General features: G+C 51.4%; 12 protein-coding genes across 12 annotated transcripts; 4 read left to right on the plus strand and 8 right to left on the minus strand.

Annotated features, from left to right (window-relative positions):
• Positions 1-239: 239 nt before the first annotated feature.
• On the plus strand, positions 240-1243 carry DACRYDRAFT_107941 (uncharacterized protein; the record flags this gene model as incomplete). The annotated part of the gene is made up of 2 exons (XM_040768561.1): positions 240-1127; positions 1181-1243. The coding sequence occupies 2 exons, from the start codon at positions 240-242 to the stop codon at positions 1241-1243; spliced, it is 951 nt and encodes a 316-aa protein (XP_040628286.1).
• Positions 1244-1406: 163 nt separating this feature from the next.
• Positions 1407-2620, minus strand: DACRYDRAFT_16105 (NADP-binding protein; the record flags this gene model as incomplete). Its single annotated transcript, XM_040771164.1, has 7 exons — positions 1407-1541; positions 1591-1646; positions 1697-1953; positions 2006-2095; positions 2153-2307; positions 2353-2525; positions 2575-2620. 7 exons carry the CDS (start codon positions 2618-2620, stop codon positions 1407-1409), a joined length of 912 nt encoding a protein of 303 aa, XP_040628287.1.
• Positions 2621-3250: 630 nt separating this feature from the next.
• DACRYDRAFT_100344 (NADP-binding protein) lies at positions 3251-4468 on the minus strand (the record flags this gene model as incomplete). The annotated part of the gene is made up of 3 exons (XM_040767446.1): positions 3880-4468; positions 3494-3831; positions 3251-3441 (listed from the first exon to the last, which is right to left on the minus strand). The coding sequence occupies exons 1-3, from the start codon at positions 4251-4253 to the stop codon at positions 3251-3253; spliced, it is 903 nt and encodes a 300-aa protein (XP_040628288.1). The 5' UTR covers positions 4254-4468.
• A 497-nt stretch (positions 4469-4965) lies between these two features.
• On the plus strand, positions 4966-5968 carry DACRYDRAFT_16107 (NADP-binding protein; the record flags this gene model as incomplete). The annotated part of the gene is made up of 3 exons (XM_040771165.1): positions 4966-5285; positions 5391-5725; positions 5832-5968. The coding sequence occupies 3 exons, from the start codon at positions 4966-4968 to the stop codon at positions 5966-5968; spliced, it is 792 nt and encodes a 263-aa protein (XP_040628289.1).
• Positions 5969-6107: 139 nt separating this feature from the next.
• On the minus strand, positions 6108-7446 carry DACRYDRAFT_95043 (NADP-binding protein). The gene is made up of 7 exons (XM_040777266.1): positions 7306-7446; positions 7087-7259; positions 6888-7039; positions 6750-6839; positions 6455-6705; positions 6347-6405; positions 6108-6292 (listed from the first exon to the last, which is right to left on the minus strand). The coding sequence occupies exons 1-7, from the start codon at positions 7349-7351 to the stop codon at positions 6155-6157; spliced, it is 909 nt and encodes a 302-aa protein (XP_040628290.1). The 5' UTR covers positions 7352-7446; the 3' UTR covers positions 6108-6154.
• A 558-nt stretch (positions 7447-8004) lies between these two features.
• DACRYDRAFT_67296 (NADP-binding protein) lies at positions 8005-9062 on the plus strand (the record flags this gene model as incomplete). The annotated part of the gene is made up of 3 exons (XM_040775841.1): positions 8005-8378; positions 8429-8766; positions 8819-9062. 3 exons carry the CDS (start codon positions 8005-8007, stop codon positions 9007-9009), a joined length of 903 nt encoding a protein of 300 aa, XP_040628291.1. The 3' UTR covers positions 9010-9062.
• Positions 9063-9270: 208 nt separating this feature from the next.
• DACRYDRAFT_22544 (NADP-binding protein) lies at positions 9271-10589 on the minus strand. The gene is made up of 7 exons (XM_040772851.1): positions 10539-10589; positions 10316-10488; positions 10113-10264; positions 9975-10064; positions 9668-9924; positions 9560-9618; positions 9271-9506 (listed from the first exon to the last, which is right to left on the minus strand). Exons 1-7 carry the CDS (start codon positions 10582-10584, stop codon positions 9351-9353), a joined length of 933 nt encoding a protein of 310 aa, XP_040628292.1. The 5' UTR covers positions 10585-10589; the 3' UTR covers positions 9271-9350.
• Positions 10590-11105: 516 nt separating this feature from the next.
• On the minus strand, positions 11106-12375 carry DACRYDRAFT_116568 (NADP-binding protein; the record flags this gene model as incomplete). The annotated part of the gene is made up of 7 exons (XM_040770225.1): positions 11106-11313; positions 11367-11425; positions 11475-11716; positions 11766-11855; positions 11905-12053; positions 12104-12276; positions 12330-12375. 7 exons carry the CDS (start codon positions 12373-12375, stop codon positions 11176-11178), a joined length of 897 nt encoding a protein of 298 aa, XP_040628293.1. The 3' UTR covers positions 11106-11175.
• Positions 12376-13950: 1575 nt separating this feature from the next.
• On the minus strand, positions 13951-15163 carry DACRYDRAFT_116569 (NADP-binding protein; the record flags this gene model as incomplete). The annotated part of the gene is made up of 7 exons (XM_040770226.1): positions 13951-14106; positions 14158-14219; positions 14268-14509; positions 14557-14646; positions 14697-14848; positions 14894-15066; positions 15118-15163. 7 exons carry the CDS (start codon positions 15161-15163, stop codon positions 13951-13953), a joined length of 921 nt encoding a protein of 306 aa, XP_040628294.1.
• Positions 15164-15857: 694 nt separating this feature from the next.
• Positions 15858-16723, minus strand: DACRYDRAFT_107950 (uncharacterized protein; the record flags this gene model as incomplete). The annotated part of the gene is made up of 5 exons (XM_040768562.1): positions 15858-16005; positions 16070-16088; positions 16138-16379; positions 16426-16515; positions 16563-16723. The coding sequence occupies 5 exons, from the start codon at positions 16721-16723 to the stop codon at positions 15858-15860; spliced, it is 660 nt and encodes a 219-aa protein (XP_040628295.1).
• An 887-nt stretch (positions 16724-17610) lies between these two features.
• Positions 17611-18789, minus strand: DACRYDRAFT_53127 (uncharacterized protein; the record flags this gene model as incomplete). Its single annotated transcript, XM_040775151.1, has 3 exons — positions 17611-18021; positions 18072-18236; positions 18289-18789. The coding sequence occupies 3 exons, from the start codon at positions 18787-18789 to the stop codon at positions 17611-17613; spliced, it is 1077 nt and encodes a 358-aa protein (XP_040628296.1).
• A 1208-nt stretch (positions 18790-19997) lies between these two features.
• DACRYDRAFT_100351 (NADP-binding protein) lies at positions 19998-21543 on the plus strand. The gene is made up of 8 exons (XM_040767447.1): positions 19998-20165; positions 20219-20339; positions 20387-20559; positions 20608-20759; positions 20809-20898; positions 20948-21189; positions 21240-21301; positions 21352-21543. The coding sequence occupies exons 2-8, from the start codon at positions 20294-20296 to the stop codon at positions 21514-21516; spliced, it is 930 nt and encodes a 309-aa protein (XP_040628297.1). The 5' UTR covers positions 19998-20165; positions 20219-20293; the 3' UTR covers positions 21517-21543.
• The last annotated feature ends 3 nt before the right edge of the window (positions 21544-21546 follow it).

The following is a 21546-nucleotide window of genomic DNA, read 5'->3' on the forward strand; positions in this document are numbered from 1 at the left end:
GATGAGGAGTACTTCAATAGCCGCCTTTGTGTTCTCCTTGTCCCGTGTCAAGGGTTCGTCACGGGAGAGACTACTCCCGTGTGGCTGTGTAAAAGGACCCTGAGTCTATTTTAGCTCACTGGGTTCATCTTGCATCCGCTCGTTTACCAACCTTCTCTCTATTGAGGAGAAGATCAGTCGACTGTTGCTTTGCTGTCTCTTCATCGCTTGACTTCACTACATCACTCGTCAACAAACCGATGCTAGCCAAACGTAAGGCTGAAGAAAACCTCGAAGGAGACAGAGAGGAAAAGAAGGTCGCCCTGGAGCCTGTGGAGCACGAGCAGTTACAGACAGAGGATGCTGAGCATGCGGAAGCTGCGGAGGCACCCGTCGAAGAAGACCATGATGGGGACGCTGGAAAGCAAGAGGAGGATGAAGAGGAAGGCGAAGATACCAAAACACCGGACGACCCCACCCTAGACGAAGACGACAAAGAGGAAGGCGAAGCTGAATCCTCCAACGACCCATCCTCAGCCCCAGCCGACTCATCGTCTGCCGCTCCTGTTCCAACTCCAGCCTCAGTGCAAAATGACTGGCAAGCCATCTACGCAGCCCCTTACAACGCATACTACTTCTATAATGTCAAGACGGGTGAAACGACTTGGGTGAACCCTCTCGACCCTTCCGCTGCAGCCCACGTCGAGGCACCATCGGGTCACGCCACCGTACCAGCCGCGCACGTTCACCCTTCTGCTTCCCCATCCAGTTCTACGCCAGCGCCAACATCGACGTCTTCCGCTGCGAACGCTCTGAACAACCCCTGGGCAGCGCCTGTACAACATTCAGATTCCCCAGGGGAGGGCATCGACCCTTTGCTGTATCATCTCGACTCGACCCTTTCCTCTCCCGCTCTCACCTCATCACATCCAGGACAGTACACCTCCCAAGCGCGGTTCAACGCTCACACTGGCAGGTTCGAGAGTGATCCTACTCGCCGGCCAGAGAAGATGGGCGAATGGGAACGTTGGCGCCGGATGGGGCAGGTATACTTTGACGTCAATAGCTGGGAGAAGGAGGTAGAGGAGCGGAAGGAGAGAGAGGAGAGGGAGGGGAAAGAGAAGAAGAAACCAACGAAGAAGGATCTTGTGTGTTTTATGCTTTTGGTGCTCTGATCACTGGTACTGATGCGGTTGTGCAGGAACGGTTTGCGGAAGCGAAGAAGCGGAAAAAATTGGCCAAGACGGCTTGGTTGAGGAACTGAATAAAGCACGCGTATTTCTTATGTACTGAACCACTGGACAATATACCATGTAACATCCTTCGCAGTGGCTATCTCTTCGTCGCGTCCAACATGACGTCCATCTCAGATCATATCAAGGGTGACACTCCACATCGTATAACGCGGCACTGTCTGTGAGCTCCCCCTACTGCTTCGCCATAAACGGAACAACTTCTTCCCTCACATAGTCCTCAAACGTGTGGAACTTCACGCCCAGATCCTTCAACACAGGAGGAGGAAGCTCATCCGGGTACCAAACCTCAGCGCAGAAGTCGAACATCTGCCGTGATCGTAAGTGCAAATGTTGGTAGGGAAGAAGGGCGACGTACAGTCTTCATAGGCTCCGGGACTTGAATGGGAACGTACTTCACTTCCTTTCCTGTTACTGCATCCAACATTCAGCACCGAACCTCGAGCAATAACAGGACAACTCACCCCTTGCAATGGTCTGTTCCATCTCTTCCCCTGTGATCATGAACGAACACACCACAATCGGCGCCTTCGTCAGCCTCTCTCTGGCGGCAGGATCTTCCCAACGGTCGATCACCGCCAGCGCCGACGGCCCCACATCAGCGGAGATATACGACAGCGGCTGGGGGACAGAAGCGGGCACGATAGGGTAGAAGATTTGCCATTTCGTACGGTCGGCGGAGACAGGCTGGAGCTGACTTCGACCCATGTGTTGGAGTAGACTGGGAAGGGTCAGTGAGTGGGAACACCAGCGGAGAGGGTTGAAGGACACACTTTTCGCAAAAGGCGCCGAGGTAAAATACAACAGTTGGTTGACCGACTTCGGACGCGTAAGCAGGCACTCGGCATTTCTCTTCCATCAACCTGCATACATCGTCTTGTCAACGTGCTGTCTGATATATCGTGGGTTAAAACACGCACTGGACGTTAAATTTCCCGTTAGACACCTCTAAGGAGCTTGGCAGGGAGGAGAGGACGAGCAAAGGGACGTTGTTCGCCCGGCAAGCATCGACGATATTCCTTCCCATCACGTCCTCGTTCACGCCCGTGAACGGTAGTGTGATTGCATACACCTTCTTGGGTCAGCTTGTGTGCAAAGATTGGAGGGAAACTTGACGTACAGCATAAGCACCCCTGAACGCTGCTACCAGACTGGACTTGTCGATGAGTGATGCTTGGACCATCTCTACGCCTTTAGCAGCCAGATCCTTAGCTGGGAGAGATTCGGTGTTACGTGTAAGACCGCGAATGCTGTATCCACCATGATTGAGAAGGGCGGTCACCACTGAACCGCCTGTAGAATCGTCAGCCAGGAGGAGTGCAAGGCAGTGAAGGCGGCGTACCTTGGTGTCCAGTCGCTCCGAGCACTACTACAAGTTTGTTCGCCATGTGTGTTGAGATACGATATGAATGCAGTTGACTGTTGTTGTTATGTTAACCTCGCCACGAAGACGTTGCGTTGATTATATACATTATCTAGTTCTCCCCATATTGGATGTCCCCATCGGCATCGGAGACGGAGGTCTGCTCGCTGCAGAACAGGATAGCATCATTCACGTGACTGAACCTGCCCCCTTTGGAAAATAGAGAGCGAGATAGAGACCGAAAGGCGTGTCGAAGCGCCGTTGCGGTTCACAAGCGCTCATGCACGTGATTATTTCATCTCCCGATTTCTTCCGTCCTTGACTATTCACTTCACTACCGGCGCAGTCCCACCTCGCGGTTGGTGGTTTCGGAGGCTTGCTCGCTGCAGGGCCTCACTTATGTCGGGCAGTCGAGAGATATAGGATCGGCCCGATGTCGGACGGATCTCCGATGTACCACCAACATTCAATAGCGCTGACGTCGACTTCGCACGGACCACGTTCTGACAACATTCGTGTGTGTCGCAGCGACCAGCACGACAAGTTATGGTGTCTTAGGTGTTTCTTCTCATGAGAGGGGATCGAGAGTTATCATGATAGCTCACGCCTCATTCAGTAGTCACAGTTACACACACGGTATCAAGATTCCTGTTCCCTACTGCGCAGACTGGATAAATTGCACCACTTCCTTCCGCGCGTAATCCTCGAACGAGTGCAGTTTGACTCCCAGATCCTGGAGCGTGGTCTGTTGGGGATAGCGGAAAAATCCGTCGTTCGCACACTCGTAGGGCGCTTTCTCGGAGTCCAATGCTGGACGTTCGACGTATGTGAACTCTTTGCCTGTGACTGGGAGGTATACGTGAGCAAGACAGACGGACGCGAAACGACTAGGGCGTACGGTTCTTGAGGGTACTGATAATTTCGTTGATCGAGACAAGGTACGGTGCCGCGACGACCACGTCCTTGGTCAACTTCTCCCTCCACGTCTCATCATCCCAACGATCGATAATCGCAGCAACGATATTGCCTAAATCGGCTGTAATATATATGCTAGGGATGACCACATCGGGGCGCAAGATAGGGTAGACGATGTTCCACTTGTTGGCATCAGATGGGTCCTTCTGGAGCTGGCCGAACTTGATCAGGTTCTCCATGAATCCTCCGGTGTGGATGATGACAGTCGGCTGTCCCGAAGACCGAACATACTTATCGACCTCGCTCTTCTGGTCAAAGTGACTATGTCTGGGTCAGTACGCTACCTCCGCGCAGAGGAACTTCACTCACTAGATGGTCGTATACTTGCCATGGGATGCCTCGCTCGTGCTGAACAACGACGACCAAACAAGAAGCGGAACTTTCGCCTCCTTCGCGGCGTCAACAATATTGCGGCCTTGCAGGACCTCGCTATCCTTGGTGAACGGGACCGTGACGCCGAATACGGCGTATGCGCCCTCGAACGCCTTGACCAGACTGGGCGCATCCGTCAGCGAAGCGGAGACGACCTCGATTCCCTTGGCCTTGAGCGCCTGCGCCTTGGCGGAAGTCGTGTCGCGCGTGATAGCGCGAACGGAGTAGCCACCGTGGGCCAGAAGCGAAGTCACCACGGAACCCCCTTGGGTACCGGTAGCACCGAGGACGGCAACAAGTTTGGTAGACATGTTGACAGCGGGTGGAGATTAGGAAGCAGAGACAGGTTGGGTTTGGATGAAGCGAACAGGTCATCAACAGATTCAGTGATATTTATAGCCTCGAGATTTGTGTTATCGACAGGTTCACGAAGGTCTGCATGATGCGGATTCCTTCCATGGAATGCACGATCAGCCCAGTCTGAGGAGCCTCGAGGATTCCGCATCATCGGGCTATGTCAAGAAACAGCTAGTGCTGCGCCGTTGGTGGGTTAAGGGGAAAGGTTCAGGACAAGGAGGGAAGTTGATTCGTGCGACCGGACAACTCTCGGACCTGTTGGCTAAGATGTGCACCTGTGCTCACGTAATAAATAATTAGATTACAAAATCAGCAGGGGTCCCCTTACCAATGGCCATTGGTTTTAGTCTGAATCAAAGGACCCCTGTGCTAGGTGCCTGATCATCAACAACATTCCAGTTAGTCATCGAATGATCGCGTGGGGTAAGCGTGGAACTACTTCGCGTCTTGTCGTCCACGTCTCAACCTAAAAAAACTAACCCACGCCGGAAGGTCTACTCGCTGCACTCTCGTCAGTGATATTGAACGCGTGGACTCGTATATATCATGTAACTCTGCTGGATGTACTCTGGAGCATAAATATGACCGGGGTTCTGCCTGGCGGGTTGTCTGCTTCAGCCAAATCAATTTCACTCCACCTTCATCCGAAATTCAACTACTGCCAATATGTCTGCTAAGCTTGTTGCTGTCATTGGTGCGACTGGCACGCAAGGTGGATCCGTCGTTGGTGCTCTTCTAGCTCATGGCGGCTACTCCGTCCGTGCTATCACGCGCGATACGAACTCGGCAAAAGCACAGGCTCTCAAGTCCAAAGGAGTCCAGGTCGTCTTCGGATCCTTAACCGACGAAGCTAGTGTGGTCAAGGCATTCGAGGGCGTGTATGCCGTGTTTGGAATAACGGTTCCGTTTACCAACGACAGCGAGGAGTTGCAGGGTCGCAACATCGTGGACGCAGCGAAGGAGGCCAAAGTTCCGCTTCTGGTTTGGTCCTCGTTGTTTAGTGCAAGCCAGGCATCTCACGGGAAATACACGACCATCTAGCACGTTCTTCTTTGTTGTCCCTTGCTGCTACCATACTGATGCAGACGTAGCCTCTTCGATCAAAAAAGTGAAGTCGACAAGTACGCCCGATCCTCTGGGCAACCTACTGTGATCATTCACACGGGCGTGTTCATGGAAAACCTGATCAAAGGACACCTGCAAAGAGATGCATCCGATCCTAACAGGTGGAATCTCGCATATCCTGTGCTCCGTCCGGATGTTCCTCTCCCCCTCCTGTGTGTGGGGGGCGATTTGGGTCGGATTGTTGTGTCGATTATCGACCACTGGGAGGATGACACGTGGAAGGCGAAGTTGACCAAGGACGTCCTCGTTGCAGCGCCGCACCTGGCCTCGGTCAACGATATGATCAGTACCCTTAAGAAACGTACGCCTATCGCAATGGTGTGCTGTTTCTGTAACTCACTGACACACGGCAGTTATCGACAAAGAGTTCGCCTATGTCGAGCTTCCAGCTTCGTAATTCGACAAAGCCGTGTACGGACTGGTCAACGACGGTTACTTGCAATATCCACAACAGACCATCCTCGAAGAACTGGGCATCAAGACAACCTCATTCGAGACCTACGCGCAGGAGAAAGTCTTGCCATACCTGCAGTCCAATCAGTAGCGGCGCCGTGTCTTTGTAATCCACAGCGCCTGTCCATAAAGATGAGAGTGTGCCAATCCGAGGTGATGTTCGCAGTGTGTGTCATTGAGCGCACTGGACGTCGAAGTTGGACTCCTCCTGAATACACGTGATCGATCGTTTATTATTAGAAGAGCATATAATAAAATCAACACAGCACTCCGTCCCCTACTCAGATTTGTTCATATAGGGCACCACTTCCTCGCGCACGTACTCTTCAAATGAGTGGAACTTGACACCAAGCTCGATCAGGAGAGGAGATGGGACTTCCTGGGGGTACCAATACTCCGAGAAGAAAGAGAACAACTGCGGTTCTTGTCAGCCCGGTGGTCACGGCAGGCAGAGAAGGGAAGTACGAACTGTCTTTGCAGGTTCACCCATTTCCAACAACGGAGAGTACACGACGTCCTTCCCCGTGACTGCGTTTGCCTTAGCCATGATCAACAAGATCAAGTCCATCCGGCTCACTCTTGGTAATAGTATGCGCCATTTCTGCCCCAGTGATCGTATACGAACACACAACAGTCGGTTCCCGGGTTAAGATCTTCTTCCATTTTTCATCCTCCCAGTGGTCGATAGCGGCCACGACGGCCTGTCCAAGATCGCGTTCAATCCATGTGATCGTCTGGGGAATGTCGGCCGGCACGATAGGGAATCGTATCACCCACTTCTGTTTGTCCGGTGTGACAGGGTGCAGCATCACATGATGGCCAAGTAGGCTGCACGGGTCAGCATTGTCCGACCAGAATGCAGAAAGACGTACTTTTCTGTGAAGAGTCCAGTGTAGAAGATCACAGCCGGCTGGCCAGCTTGCTCGATATACCGATCAACCGCTGCCTTCTCTTCGAATTGACTAGGCAGTTTCAGATTCAGGTCGGAACGCACTGAAGAACCTCCTTACCGCATGTCGTACTTTCCATGAGTGGCCTCTTTCATACTGGGCAGGGAGGACCAAACGAATAGAGGTACATGGTTCGCCAGGCAGGCATCAACCATATTCTTCCCCATCTCCGTCTCGTTGTCCTTGATGAGTGCCACTGTCACACCAAAAACCTGTATCAAGATGAGGAAGGTTCTCGCAATGATGATCCCGAATGTACTGCATATGCTCCTTTGAATGCCTCAACGAGACTGGCCTTATCCGTCATTGACGCCTGAACCATCTCCGCTCCCCTCGCGATGAGCGCTTGGGATGCGGCGGAGGTCGTATTACGCGTCACTCCACGAACGGCGTATTTCTCATTGGCAAGAAAGGCGTTTATTACAGATCCGCCTGTAACCTTGTTAGCCTGGACTCGATCTGTCAGTGCTAGACGTACCTTGCGATCCAGTCGCACCGAGGACGACAATAAGCTTCTTCGGCATTGTCAGATATGTGTATTTGGTCAATGTATGCTCATGCTATTCCATATTTTATGCTGGTTGCACGGATAGCTCCTTGACCTGCGGCGCGCATGGCGCAGTCCCGTGTTGTGCGGAGTCAGGTCAGAGAGGGAGGAAGTTGTAGATGGCCGGCACTTTCGCATCAAATCCCCGATGATACTATACAGTATTTCAGCAAATTCGATGAAGTCGGTGAAGTCGTCGCCGACACCGGTCGACGCGTAGTACTTTGGAAGTTGTTGGTGCGTCGCGGACAACTCTCGGACTTCTGCGCTCGTACATCACGTAATGTTCCCCCACCAAAGGGAGCAATTAGTTGTCGTAAGCCTTTTTCGTAATCACATGCACAACTTTCCTGTCCACCACAGCCCACGCCTCTAATCCATGGCTGCACTATCCCTGATTGCTACACGCTCATCGGAGAGATAAGGGACGACGTGGCCTGATGCTATGCAACTTGCATATCTTTTACGTTGTGCGAACAAGGAACGCGACATGGGACGCTCTGCTGTGTGAGGCTTGCGTAAGCCTCTAATCTGCCAGATAGCACGAGATGGGACTATAAGTATGGCCTGAACTATCTGGTGAGTCGTTCGAAACAATCTACTTCTACCTGTTCGATATTCAACACCGATATGTCTACCAAGCTTGTTGCCGTCCTCGGTGCTACCGGTACCCAAGGGGGTTCCGTGGTGACTTCGCTTCTGGCCCACGGTGGCTACTCCGTTCGCGCTATCACGCGCGACACGACTTCCGCCAAGGCGCAGGCGCTCAAGGCCAAGGGAATCGAGGTCGTCTCCGCTTCGCTGACGGATGCGCCCAGTCTGGTCAAGGCGTTCGAGGGCGCGTACGCGGTGTTCGGCGTCACGGTCCCGTTCACCAAGGATAGCGAGGTCCTGCAAGGCCGTAATATTGTTGACGCCGCGAAGGAGGCGAAAGTTCCGCTTCTCGTCTGGTCATCGTTGTTCAGCACGAGCGAGGCATCCCACGGCAAGTACACGACCATCTAGTAAGTGAAGTTCTCATCTGCGCGGAGGTAGCGTACTGACCCAGACATAGTCACTTTGACCAGAAGAGCGAAGTCGATAAGTACGCTCGGTCTTCGGGACAGCCGACTGTCATCATCCACACCGGAGGGTTCATGGAGAACCTGATCAAGTTTGGCCAGCTCCAGAAGGACCCATCTGATGCCAACAAGTGGAACATCGTCTACCCCGTGCTACGCCCGGACGTCCTGATGCCCCTCGTTTACATCACCGCCGACTTGGGAAACATCGTCGTTGCGATTATCGATCACTGGGAGGATGATGCGTGGAAGTCGAGATTGACCAAGGATGTCGTCGTTGCAGCGCCGTATCTTGCATCGATCAATGATATCGTCACTCTGCTCAAGAAGTGTACGCCGATGATCATGCTGTAGTCGTTTCTTTGCTGATTAGGATATTACAGTGTCTGGCAAAGAGGTCGTCTACGTCGAACGTCCGGCGCTCGACTTCGAAAAAGTAGTGTATGGGTTCGCCAACGAAGGCTACTTCCGCTATCCAGAGCAGACTATCCTGCAAGAGCTAGGTGTCAAGACGCACTCGGTCGAGGACTATGCGCGTGTGGAAGTGTTGCCGTATATCGAGTCTGCCCAGTAAAGGACGCGCGTCGTGGTAGATCTATTCACAGCATATGACCCTGAATACCCAATAAACATCGTGTGCCATCCATGTTCAGTTCCTTGACCGCTTATCCATGCAAAAACGGAGGCGATGACTGCTTTCGGCTCCGAAATAATTCTGTCGCAAATAAACTGCCCAATGACCTGTCAACCGGCATGTGCAGCGCCCTGATATCACGTGAACAGCTGCCCGCGGAGGGGCTTGGAAGGTATGAAATGTACAAAGGTCAGAAGTGGCTGAAAGTTGCACGGATCACATTTACACGATAAGGTAGTACATGTATGCCACAACACAATCCTCACCTGATCGAACTATCATTACACTGCTTTGACTTTGCTCAATACCTCTTCTATATGCGGAGCCACCTTGTCGCGAACATAATCCTCAAATGTGTGGAATTTCACGCCGAGCTCTAGCAGGAGCGGCGTCGGGACTGAGACATCGTATTGGAATTCTGCGGCAAGGGAATAGAGCTTTAAACGTTTGTCAGACATTGCACCGAGTACACATCACGAAATGAGCGTACCGCCTTCACCGGGGGTGGCAAGTTGTCATACGGGGCCCATGTGACCTCCTTCCCCGTCACTATGCCTGATCAACTCGTGGCTCCCAAAGATTAATATAGATGACTAACCTTTTTCGATAGTCCGACACATGTCTTCTCCACTTATGACATACGAACACTGCAAGATCGGCTCCTTCGTAAGTCGCTCTCTCCACTTCTCATTTTCCCAGTGGTCGATAATGGCTGCAAGTACCGCGCCGCTGTCCTTTGTAACATATGTCGTCGGTTGGGCGACGTGAGCAGGCACGACAGGGTAGCGAATTTCCCATTTTTTCCCATCCTCGGAAACAGGCTGTAGTTGGCACTTGTCCATATGATTCAACAGGCTGCTTATCAAGTCAATACTGACGCGGCAAAATCATATTAGTATACGCACTTCTCAGTGAACACACCAGGCCAGAGAATCACGGTCGGTTGACCCACGGTCTTGATATACTCGTCGACTTCTGCCTTCTCGTCCATAGCGCTGCATATTTGTGAGTTTGAGATTGTTCGTCTATGGAGGACGGCTCACCGGACATGATACTTCCCACGCGAAACCTTTTCGGCACTAGGCAGGGAAGACCAGACGAATAGCGGTACGTGGTCTGCCACGCAAGCGTCCACCAGGTTCCGACCCATCTGGGCTTCGTCGTCCTTAGTAAAGGACACCGCAACACCGAAGACCTGTGGAAACACATCAATGAGTGCTAGCATTCCGGGGCTTGCAAGACATACCGCATATGCCCCCTTGAACGCCTCGATAAGGCTCTGCTTGTCCATCGGTGATGCTTGTACCATCTCCACACCACGGTCGGTCAATGCTTTCGCCGCCGCGGAGCTCGTGTTACGCGTCAGGCCGCGTACGATGTACCCGCCATGGGCGAGGAGCGCGTCTATAGCTGCACCCCCTGCAAACAGAATCAGTGCAGTAACAATACGGTGGGCCGTTTGCGCGCACCTTGGGTGCCAGTTGCTCCGGCTACGACGACCAGTTTCTGGGCCATTCTGTCGATACAATGATGAAGTTACTCGTTGAGTGATTGTTGATATTGGTACGCGTCCGGACTTGCCGCGCGTTCTCTATTTTTATACCACTCCACATCCACAGTATACCGCTGGTTGTCCGATGATCACGGAACTGGAAGTCATCTCGGACATTAACAGAGACATGGGGTGTCGTGGCTGGACGGCGCCATCAACTATGACGGGTTCCGGGTGGGATCGGACGGCAGACGTTTAACGCGCGTCTCGGCGGAACTGTGCAACGCGCGGCAAAATATCAATCAAAGCAGCAGTGTATGGCACATGGTAAGTTGACGTGATGTATACAGGAGGAACGTTGGTACCGTCGACTTTGCGGGAAACAAAAAGGTGAACACAGGATGGTCGCTGACAAATCATATCACGTGACCTACAGTCTCCTTCGTACGTAGATCGTCTTCCCATTTTCACGATAACCCATACATATTCGTCTTGTGCACGCTGAGGTGACGACGGAGTGCCGAGGGGTCGCGTAATGTCCGTGGTCATCAATTTATTAGTCTCTGAACATCAACTCTTAGTTACTGAGCGGATTAATTCCGCAATATCCTGCATCACGCCGCGTTCATGAAAGGAACAAGTTTCTCACGCACATAATCCTCGAAAGTGTGGAACTTGATCCCAAGGTCTAGGAGGACCTTTGACGGAATCGCTTCGGGAGTAGGCCAGTACTCAACGCAGAATTCCCACATCTTGCTTCCTGCATCAGTGCCTTTCACATGCGATACAGCACAGGAGACCGTACCGTCTTATAGAAATCTGGGACATTGTTACTCAATACGTAACTGACATCCCTTCCCGTAACTGATCGAACGTTCAGTCCATTTTCGACTGCAGGCGACCGGTTGCTTACTTCGGGCAATAATACCTGCCATCTCCCCGCCTGTGATATTGTATGAGGACATTTGAATCACGTCCTTGGTCAGACGCTCCTTCCAATCGGCATCATCCCAGTGGTCAATAAGTGCGGTGACGGCTTCTCCCAAGTCCTTTTCCACGTACAGGAACGGCTGGACGTAGTCCGCTGTTGCAACAGGGTACTGAATTTCCCAAGTGTCCGACGCCACGGGCTTGAGCTGACCGAAGCTGATCAGACTACCCTCTTATTAGAGCTTTCGTACTTTCAACCACAAAGACAGCGCACTTTTCGGTGAAGCTTCCTGGCATAAATATGACCGAGGGCTGGCCCACGGCTTTGATATACTTGTCGACAGCATACTTATCGTCCCAGAACCTTCAAACCTCTCAGATCAAAATGCCACACTGCATCTCTCACAACATACCTCATGGGATACTTTCCGTTCGAGAGTTCACTGGAGCTCGGCAGGGACGACCAGACGAACAGATCGACCTTGTTCGCAAGGCAGGCATCTACCATGTTTTTACCCTGCTCAAAATCACTCTCTTCCGCCGGGACCGTGACTCCAAATACCTGGACAGCTCCATTAGCGTGTCGTGTGTTAAAACAATGACCGATCTTACCGCATATGCGCCCTTGAAGGCGTGGATAAGGCTGTCCTTCTCCATGAGAGATGCCTGCACCATTTCAGCGCCCTGGGCAGTAAGCTCTCGGGATAAAGCAGAGTGAAGGTTCCTCATCAAGCCACGAACGGTGTACCCGCCATGACGGAGCAGGGCTGATACTACGGAGCCACCTAGAAGAACGGTTAGAAGGAATGACGTTAAGGGTTCAAGTGATCCGGCAGACCTTGTTTTCCGGTAGCACCAGTTACGACGACGATTTTCTTAGACATGTTCAAGAATGTACTAATAAGTGTTGTGGGTGCTTGAATATAGCAAAGTTTGGAGTTGCGGATGGATGGCTGATTGCTTATATGCCCGAATTCTGTAAAGCGACATCAACCAGTTCGATGTTGGAAGTGCTGCGGGCGTAAACGCAGTCCGATTGGCAATGGGGCTGAAGAAGGAGTGTGACATCCATGCCCAAGATGTGTAAGATGCAGAGCTTCCATTATCCGCAGCCTCTTAACAAGTTGTAGCTTAGAGATAGGAAGTTGGATATCATCGGGAGGATATGGTGGACGTTCGCGGACAGCCGCGGTGTTAGGGGTCCCAGCTGTCCGCGAAAGGCCACCAGACGTGGTTGTTGCTGGACAAGGGTCCTCGGCATCTAATTTTGCTCGAATCCATGGTTTTTCTTTATTTGGGTTTAATTCCGATGATTTTTCTGATTTTGTGGCTGTGAGTAGAGTAAAAGGTCCGCAATTGAGTCCAGGGTCTAGGATCTGTTTAGTTCTTACTCGCTTCCGTTGAGTTTTTTCTTCTTCCAATTGCTTCCGCGGGAATATATTAGTTTCCGCGGATGCAAATAGCTCGAGACAAATCTGCACAGCATTTTGAATCCTCATTTTGAGGCCATGTCCCCACCAGCATCAGACCCCATCGCCGCTCGAAGGACCCCTAACGAGCTGTCCGCGAACGTTCACCATAGGAGGAAGAAAGAGCATGGATGTTTTCCCACGCAACTACCATTACGAATCACAGGGTCGCGTCTCGTTACGTAAGCAGTGGATACGGAGCCGGATTGGTCCGGCCTCAGTCCCCGTTCAACAGCGACACCAATGCTGCGGTTTTCCTCATCCACCAGCTGTGTTTATATCTAGCGCTGCGGCCTGCGAGTTGTTTTCATATCAGCATGCGAGCTGATCGAAAGCATGTACATCATCTTGTGTTGCTGACATATTCTCCGTACACTCACCATGGGGGTACAATAATCCATGGATGTGAAGCGACGTCCACTACGCATGAGGACGCGTCACTCGCCTGGTACTCACTACTCTCCCCGTCTATGCTCTTCGATGGCAGAGGCATGGAGAAGCATGGGCGGCAGTTCGAGCCTCACACTTGAACGCGACTGGTTGGAGGGTGTCAGAGATGCATGGTTTCTCATAGATCATGACGGTGATGTCAATTGAATACCCCTTCAACTCACTCACTGACGGACTGTCCAGAATTTGCGACGGCTCCCGCAAAATGTCGCTGCTCTTACGAGTGCTCTCATCTTCACCACGCTAAGGTGATATCGCTCTCATGAGCACATATCTTGACGGGTTGATCGTGGTTCGCTTGTCAGTGAGAAACATCTGGAGAACGTGCGCGTGCCCTTGAAAAAGTCCGCACAACAAGGGGGTTCTAGAAAGAGGGAGGTTCCAGGAGAGGTGGGAGCTGAAATTTCAATGGACTGAGAGATCAGACAGGACATGGACTTATTGGCGTATGTTCCAGAGTCTCGTCGTTCGAGATATTTCTCACACAAATGGCGACAGCACAAATGTCATTTCAGTGGTCTTGTCCCTTCAATGTATCAATCACGCCTTGTCCTCAGCTTCTGATTTCTCCATGAACGGCGCTACTTCCTCCCGGACGAAATCTTCGAAGGTGTGAAACTTCACTCCAAGATCAACGAGGATCTTGGGCGGAATCGGATCATCGTAGTTCCAGTACTTGACGGCCATAGTCCACATCTTGCCCGTCCGTCAATATTGGTTCGTGCAGAATGAGAAAAAGCGACGAACCGTTTTCAAGGGCTCTGGGACAGTCTCCTCCTGCCTCTCATATGTGACTGTGCTGCCCGTGGCTATGGCAACATCAGCGAACGCTCTTACAGTGAGACATGCTGCCTTACTCTGCGAGAGGATCTTGGCCATGTCTGTACCAGTTATCTTGTACGAGCACATCGGGATCGGGTTCTCTGTCAGCTTCTCCCTCCAGCTGGCATCCGACCAGTGATCGATAATCGCGACCGCCACACCGCCTGTATCCTTTCCGATGTACGAAAATGGCTGTCTCATCGCTGCCGGAGCGATAGGATACTGAATCTCCCATTTCCCCGGAGATACACGTACGAGCTGACGTTGGTTGAACAGACTGCGGCCAGTGAGATCCGTTCCAATCGGTCTATACTGTGAACGTACTTTTCGGAGAAAACTCCCATGTAGAGAGTCACCGCTGCTTGCCCGGTGGTGTTCAGGTATGTGTTGACCTCGCCCTTGTGGTCCAGAAGTCTAATATTGCGTCAGTTCCCGATCTCTGTTTCCGCGTGAGAGCAGCCAACGCAAACTTGGCATTCTGCCCAGCAAGGTCAGAAGCACTCGGCAAGGACGACCAGATGAACAATGGGACATTGTTAGCGAGGCAAGCATCGACCATGTTCTTGCCTTGGACGCTTTCAGAATCCGCTGATCTAAGGATCGTGTATCCAAACACCTTGATCGCTGTCAGTGGAGCTTATGTCTCTCTGTTCGAACCTACGGCATAGGCCCCTTGGAAAGCAGCCGCAAGACCAGCCTTATCTGTCACCGAAACCTGGACCATCTCGGCCCCTTTTGCTGTAAAAGCCTTTGAGGCGGCCGACGTGGTATCACGAGTCAGTCCCCGTGCTAGATAACCACCATGTTCGAGTAGAGCATTCAAAACCGAGCTCCCTGAGTTAAGGTTCAGTAGGCCGATGAAACAAGTGAAGATCGAAATTCAACCTTGCTTTCCGGTAGCATTGGTAACGACAACGAGTTTTTTGGACATATCGTAGATTGCTTCGATAAACAACCGGTAACGTCAAGGAAAAGGTCTTCGATGTTGTGAATGGCGATTGAGAAGTACCCTCTCTTATATCTCGCTGTGATACCGCTGAATTACCTGGGGCTTTGTCTCGGGTTGATGGGTGGGTGTTTACATAGCCATAGAAGCTGTATGCGCAGTCCCAAGGATTCTACATTGTCAAGAAAACACAATTGCGCTGCGCGCCTCTGGCCAGTCTGCCTGTTAATGCCGTTGTACCCTGGCGATGAGTCTGTTTCTGCAATTTCGCCAAGGATATTCCACTGGTGTGGACAATGCGTGGGGTCGGTTCCACTGTCGTTCTATATATAACCTGGAATCAGTAATCAGGGTCTCCTCATGTTATGGCATCATCGGACAACACATGGAATACTTGGCACCAGCACCGGAACCGCTCATGGATCGGATTGGTCCCCCACGTCTGTTCCCCATGAAGTGGCGCTGGACATTCTGAATAGGGCAACATTCGTCTAACATACTTATTCTGCGTTAGACTGAGAATGCAAACAGGACATGACTTATTCGACGCGTATGGACCGACATCGCCCTCATCAGATACTTCCTCATGCGACTATATCACATCACATATCCTGTTATTTCGACGGTCATTTCCGTTAAAAGCGTATCAACTACGCCATCTGCTCGCCTTCTGTCTTCTTCATGAACGGCGCGCCTCCCGGACGAAATCCTCGAAGGAATGAAACCTTACTCCAAGATCAACGAGGATCTTAGGCGGAATCGAATCATCGTAGTTCCAGTACTTGACGGCCATCGTCCACATCTTGGTTATTTTCCCAACTGGCAGACTAGAAAAAGAATGAACGAACGGTTTTATAAGGTTCTGGAACAGTGTCCTCTTGTCTCTCGTACGTGACCGTACTACCCGTGACTCCGGCAACATCAGCAAACGCTCCTCCATGACAAGCGATCTCCCCTACTCTCCGAGATAGTCTTGGCCAAGTCATCGCCAGTTATCTTGTAAGAACATGTCGGAATTGGCTTCTCTGTCAGCTTCTCTTGCCATCGGGCGTCAGACCAATGGCGGATAATCACCACCGCAACAGCTCCCATGTCCTTCCTGATGTACGAGAATGGCTGCCTCATATGTCCCGGAGCAATCAGGTATCGAATCTCCCACCTTCCTGGAGCGTTATATACGATCTGACGTTGGCTGAAGAGACTGAGGCTCCTTAGATCTATTTCGATTTGCTTTAACGAAGACGTACTTTTCTGTAAAGGCTCCCGTGAAGAGCGTCACCGCGGGTTGCCCGCTGACTTTCAGGTATGTATTGACCTCGCTCTTCTGGTCAAGGAGCCTGATCTTGCTTTAGTGCTCAATACCAGTTGTTTGAGATTGACTTACTGGAAGTTGCCTCCCCCCACGGCAAGATCTGCAGAACTCGGCAGGGACGACCAGATGAATAATGGCACATGATTTGCGAGGCATGCGTCTACCATACTCTTGCCTTGACCGCTTTCAGTGGCGTCCGACCTAGGAACTGTACAGCCAAACACCTGTGCCATTGTCGGTAGCGCTTTTGTCTCTCCGTCAGAACCTACGGCATAGGCCCCTTTGAAAGCAGCCACAAGACCAGCCTTATCTGTCACCGAAACCTGGACCATCTCGGCTCCCTTTGCTGTAAACACGTGTGCAGCGGCCGACGTGGTATCACGAGCGAGTCCCCGTACTGTATAACCCCCGTGTTCGAGAAGCGCATTCAAAACCGAGCTCTCTGAGTCTAGGCTCAGTCGTCCGACCTAATACTTGCAGTGAATACCAAGATTCTACCTCGCCTTCCCGTAGCATTAGTGACAACCACGAGTTTTCTGGCCATCTGCAGTCACTTTTATAAGAGACAGGTTCAGAAGAAGGAGTTCGACGTCGTTCATGTTTAATAGAAAGCGATCTCTTTTATACTTCTAGTCTGTGATACTGCCGCATCAGCAGGGTCAACGAGTGGGTGTCCGTGTGACCCTGAAGAAGACTTCCTGAGCAGTCCGAAGAGATATCACATTTGTTATAAGGTGCCGCTTTTTGTCCGGTGGATTTGCCCACAACATGGTTTGGTGTGGATAACGCGTGCCTTCATTCTACTGTCGCCCTCATGAAAAGCATGTCGTAAGCCCGTCCAGAAGCCGTTCATGGAAAAAATCAGCCCATGTCTTGTCTCCCATGGCCATGCATATTCTATAGGTACGGAACCGCCCAACTTATTACATTTGTTGAACGGGCGGTGCGTGGTAGTTTACTGCGCAGACTGAATGTACGGCAAGACAACGTTAGATGCAGAAAGCGTGCTGACTCGGAAGCATCGGATACACGATCGGGAGCGGATCTGCATGTTTCAATTTGGGCATCTCTACACTCAGCACAATAGTAGGGATGTACACTGGTCCCAATGACGGGAAGTTCAAGCCATCTCCTCGTATAAACCGACTCCCGTGTAAGTCGTTTGCCCCTGAATGCCACCAACAACGCTTCCCACCCACCTTGTGTGCAGGCCAGGATAGTTCACAACGGCTTGATAGTTTGTAACGTTCAATTCCATGACGCCCGCACTGCCCATGTCGTAGACGATATGGAATCCGGTGGGAAGCAAACCCGGAATAGGTGGATAAGCGGAATTTGCTCCGGTTGGGCGAACAGGTGTGGCCCCGCAAGAGTCGGCGATAGCGGTTCCATTGGAGGCGACATACCCGGTTTGGTGCTCGACACCATTGATGTCGACAACGTCAAACCAAACAACTGAATAAGGTCCCAGACGTGCATGGCCCCAATACCAGCTGTTGATGCTTGCGCCAAATGCACGATTTCCCCAGTTCTGCGTCAATGATGTTAGTACGCGACATTCCCACAGCTTGATAGACGAACGGTATCATGATATCCACGTCCCTGATAGGTGATGGGCTGATCATTGTAGTTGAGGTTAACTGATGCTAATGAATCCGGCATGGAATTTCCCCAGCCGAGGTGGGGAACAATCTCTAGTGAAGCGCCGGTAATGGGCGGTCCACAAGGTGCGTGAGGAGGGGCATCCTATACCAGGCTCAGCAATCCGCTCATTGATATGGGAGATATGTCGGCTCACCGAGTTGAACTGTATGCTACCTGACAGACCATTCACAGTGTCGTTGAAATTGAGAAGGATATTCGCCAGGTCCGGTGCTTGATACCAGCTGTATCCTGCACCATTCATAACTCCGGACGCGCTATTTCCAACAGTTGTGATGGTGATGTCCTCTGCGGCTGCCGACAATGCGACCAAGTTACCGTTGGGCAACTGGATATTTACTTCAATGAAATTGAATGGAATCGTGCCAGCCGGGACGTCGGAAGCACCAGGGGCATTGCCTAGGAATGAGATGACCACAGACTGCTTGAGATCGGTTGACACTACGTCGAAGTACCACCATTGCGCTGAAGTCGCATTGAAGAAATCGATCTTGGGGGCATCAAAGCCACTCGATCCGAGTGTGTACTGTACGTTACTGTCGCCAGGCTCAGCGGAGGTGGAATAGGTGGTGACGACTGCCGTCTGACCAAGGACGACGGATGCAAGAACTGCAGCAAGAAAGAAGGTGAAAGCCATTGCTGTGTGTGAACCAGGGGATGGTCGAATGAAGGTGATGTCTTCAAGGCAGGCCTTTTAACATGATGGCAAACTGGCATAGGGTTGCATCAGACCACACTGCTTTCAACATCGTGAGGAGAATCAAAACTACCTCTTGTCCTGATAAATCACAATATCCAGAGATCTCTGGCGCTTGAATCACGGCTGCCGTAGTTAAAGTTATCGTATGACCGCCAGAATGTGTGGCCCATCGAATTTCATGCTTCAAGAGAGGTTACGGGCGCAGAGCTGTTCGGCCCGTTCCATAGGCGGATATCAACAACACTGGGCTCTAGAGACCAGCCAGATGGTAGATATCCACTGGGGCCGGGCAAATGAAGCAGGCCACCGTACACGACAAATAGATTTGAGTCTACCGATTCTGCCTCATGGAAGTCACCAGCTGATGCAGAAGATGATTCAGCTGCTGAGTTGCGTGATCCGAGAAGGACAGCACTCGACGTATGTGGACGTGTCCAAGTGCTAACTTGATCGCCGAAAGACCATGCCATTCAGTTCAGAACAAATATTCTGGCCAAGGCGGCAAACATTTCCCTTCCGAGTTCCGCCTGCGGCCGACTCATCTTTCGTGTGTCGTCCGTTCGGTCGCGTTGATGCACCCTGTGCTCGGCATCCTCGGCGGCCGCAAAGGTTCCGATTATGAGAGACAATAGCTTATGGGCGTCTTTAACAAAGATAGGGCGGATCTGTTTGAGAGTTGAGCTGTTTCCACAACTGATGGCCAGAGCATACACGAACCTGCTACATATGAAGCCTTCAGATGTGTCCTCCTTTTAACGTGTCTATCCGGCTAGACTTGCCAGGCAGCATTTTACAGAGAAGCAGGCACATCACTTGATAGAAGAAGCAATATTGTTGGGGAAACGGCCCTGGTAACGAAAGGTCAAAGAAGACTGGAACCGCGGGAAGAACCCCTTGTGTGGCGCCACGACGTTATTGATTCCATAAAGATATCTCAGCACGAGTCTACTGTCGAAAATTGCCTGAGCATAACAGCATCGGCGGCACCGGAGTCGAGAGATTATTGTGCGTTTGCCGTGAAGGCCGTCCTGGCCGCTTCGTGACGTAAGCAGTTTTCTGTTGCACGTGATGTGGAAGCATTTCATTGCATTGACTGGTCCCGATTGCGTCTTGAATAACAAACGGCTATCCAGTACTGCCCTGTTCTGCGCAGCAGCCCAGGAGGTCCGACTCCGAAGGAAACCGGAGTTGCATCTATTCTCTGCTCTCCCGAATTATCTCTTCCACTACAGGGAAAGACGTACCGAGGAAAATGCGCAAGCAACCCACGGCTAACCCTAGATGCGAGTCTAATTCCTGAGGCGACCCTAAAGGTGAGTCTAATCTTTCCATCGGCGCGCAGTTCCATCAACCAAAGGATAAAAAGACACAACCGCGTTGGGAGAATCATGGCTAACCGTGGAATTCAACTGTTCCCATTGATATACATACTCTCATAGAGATGTCTACAAAGCTCATTGTTGTTACGAACGCTACAGGCAAGCAAGGTTCAAATCCCTCCCAAGTACTGATTCTCTCTCTGATTCCCCCTCAGGTAGCTCTGTGGTCAATGCCCTGCTTTCCGACTCCAAATATGTTGTGCGAGGCTTAACGAGGAACCTCACTTCTGCTGCATCCCAAGCTCTCGCAGCAAAGGGTGTTGAAATGGTTCAGGTATCAGTCATGGATCCGAACGGTCTTCCTGCATCCTTCAAGGATGCCTATGCGGTACCGATCAATGTTCTTGCGTATAAACCCTGCTGATTGAGGTCGCAGGTGTTCGGCTATACGATCCCGCTCCAGGCGGATAGCGAGTTGACTCAAGGCAAGAACATGGTGGACGCGTGCCTTGCTAATCACGTTCCACTCTTCATCTGGTCATCCTTGCCCAGCTTGTCAACACTTTCGCACGGGAAGGTCGATTATGCGTAGGCTATTCTGCAAGTACTATCACATAAAGATCTGATAAATATTCAGCCTCATGGAGCAGAAAGCCGAAATCGACAAGTATCTCAAGGAGGTCGGCCAGCCAACAGTGATTTTATACACAAGTATGTTTTCTGAGAAGTACGTTCCTGTCCAGATTCCTTGTTGATAGGTTCTGAAAATCTCGTAGTTTATTGAATCAGAATCAACTCAAAGCCATTTCCCCAAAAAAGTGGGAGATCCAATATCCGATCGTTCCTGCAGATATGAAGCAAGCATTCTCGTATATTGACCAAGACATGGGCAGTACAGCCAGGGCTGTGATCGATCACTGGACTGAAGCGAGCTGGAGGGAAGCGTTAACCAAGGAGCCGATTCCAATGTGTTCCTATAAAGTCACGGGCGCTTATATGGCAGAGACTATCACCCAGAGTGAGCGGAATGGATCCAATTGCAAATTACCACACTGAGATTTGCCACAGTTAGCGGAGAAACGGTCACCTATGAAAGACAAACCGACACAGTCCCGGAAGCGCTCAGAAAAGTCCGTCGTTGTTTCTTCGTCTGTTTGGTCAAGTACTGATAGCCACGTAGATATGGGAATTCTTGGTGGAGTCCTGGAATTATCCTGACCCGATTCCTCCCAAGATATTGGTAGATTTGGGTGTTAAGTTCCACTCGTTCGAAGATTTCGTTCGAGAGATGGTCCTCCCTTTTATGGCACGCGTGGACACGGGAAAGAGTGTCGGGGCACATTGACGTCAAGCACAGACTCATCGTCGGTATAAA

This window comes from Dacryopinax primogenitus (assembly GCF_000292625.1).
Source record: "Dacryopinax primogenitus strain DJM-731 SS1 chromosome Unknown DACRYscaffold_10, whole genome shotgun sequence".
NCBI lineage: Eukaryota > Fungi > Basidiomycota > Dacrymycetes > Dacrymycetales > Dacrymycetaceae > Dacryopinax > Dacryopinax primogenitus.

What these genes read in the sequence shown, in the direction of transcription:
- DACRYDRAFT_100351 (XM_040767447.1), top strand. Translation starts at nt 20,294, where the DNA reads ATGTCTACAAAGCTCATTGTTGTTACGAACGCTACAGGCAAGCAAG. An exon ending in CACGGGAAGGTCGATTATGC is followed by an intron (nt 20,760 to 20,808) that starts GTAGGCTATTCT and finishes ATAAATATTCAG; the next exon opens with CCTCATGGAGCAGAAAGCCG. An exon ending in ACAAGTATGTTTTCTGAGAA is followed by an intron (nt 20,899 to 20,947) that starts GTACGTTCCTGT and finishes AAAATCTCGTAG; the next exon opens with TTTATTGAATCAGAATCAAC.
- DACRYDRAFT_95043 (XM_040777266.1), bottom strand. Translation starts at nt 7,351, where the DNA reads ATGCCGAAGAAGCTTATTGTCGTCCTCGGTGCGACTGGATCGCAAG. An exon ending in CGGTGCGACTGGATCGCAAG is followed by an intron (nt 7,260 to 7,305) that starts GTACGTCTAGCA and finishes ACAAGGTTACAG; the next exon opens with GCGGATCTGTAATAAACGCC. An exon ending in CATTCAAAGGAGCATATGCA is followed by an intron (nt 7,040 to 7,086) that starts GTACATTCGGGA and finishes ATCTTGATACAG; the next exon opens with GTTTTTGGTGTGACAGTGGC.
- DACRYDRAFT_22544 (XM_040772851.1), bottom strand. Translation starts at nt 10,584, where the DNA reads ATGGCCCAGAAACTGGTCGTCGTAGCCGGAGCAACTGGCACCCAAG. An exon ending in CCTGGTGTGTTCACTGAGAA is followed by an intron (nt 9,925 to 9,974) that starts GTGCGTATACTA and finishes CTTGATAAGCAG; the next exon opens with CCTGTTGAATCATATGGACA. An exon ending in TGCCACCCCCGGTGAAGGCG is followed by an intron (nt 9,507 to 9,559) that starts GTACGCTCATTT and finishes AAACGTTTAAAG; the next exon opens with CTCTATTCCCTTGCCGCAGA.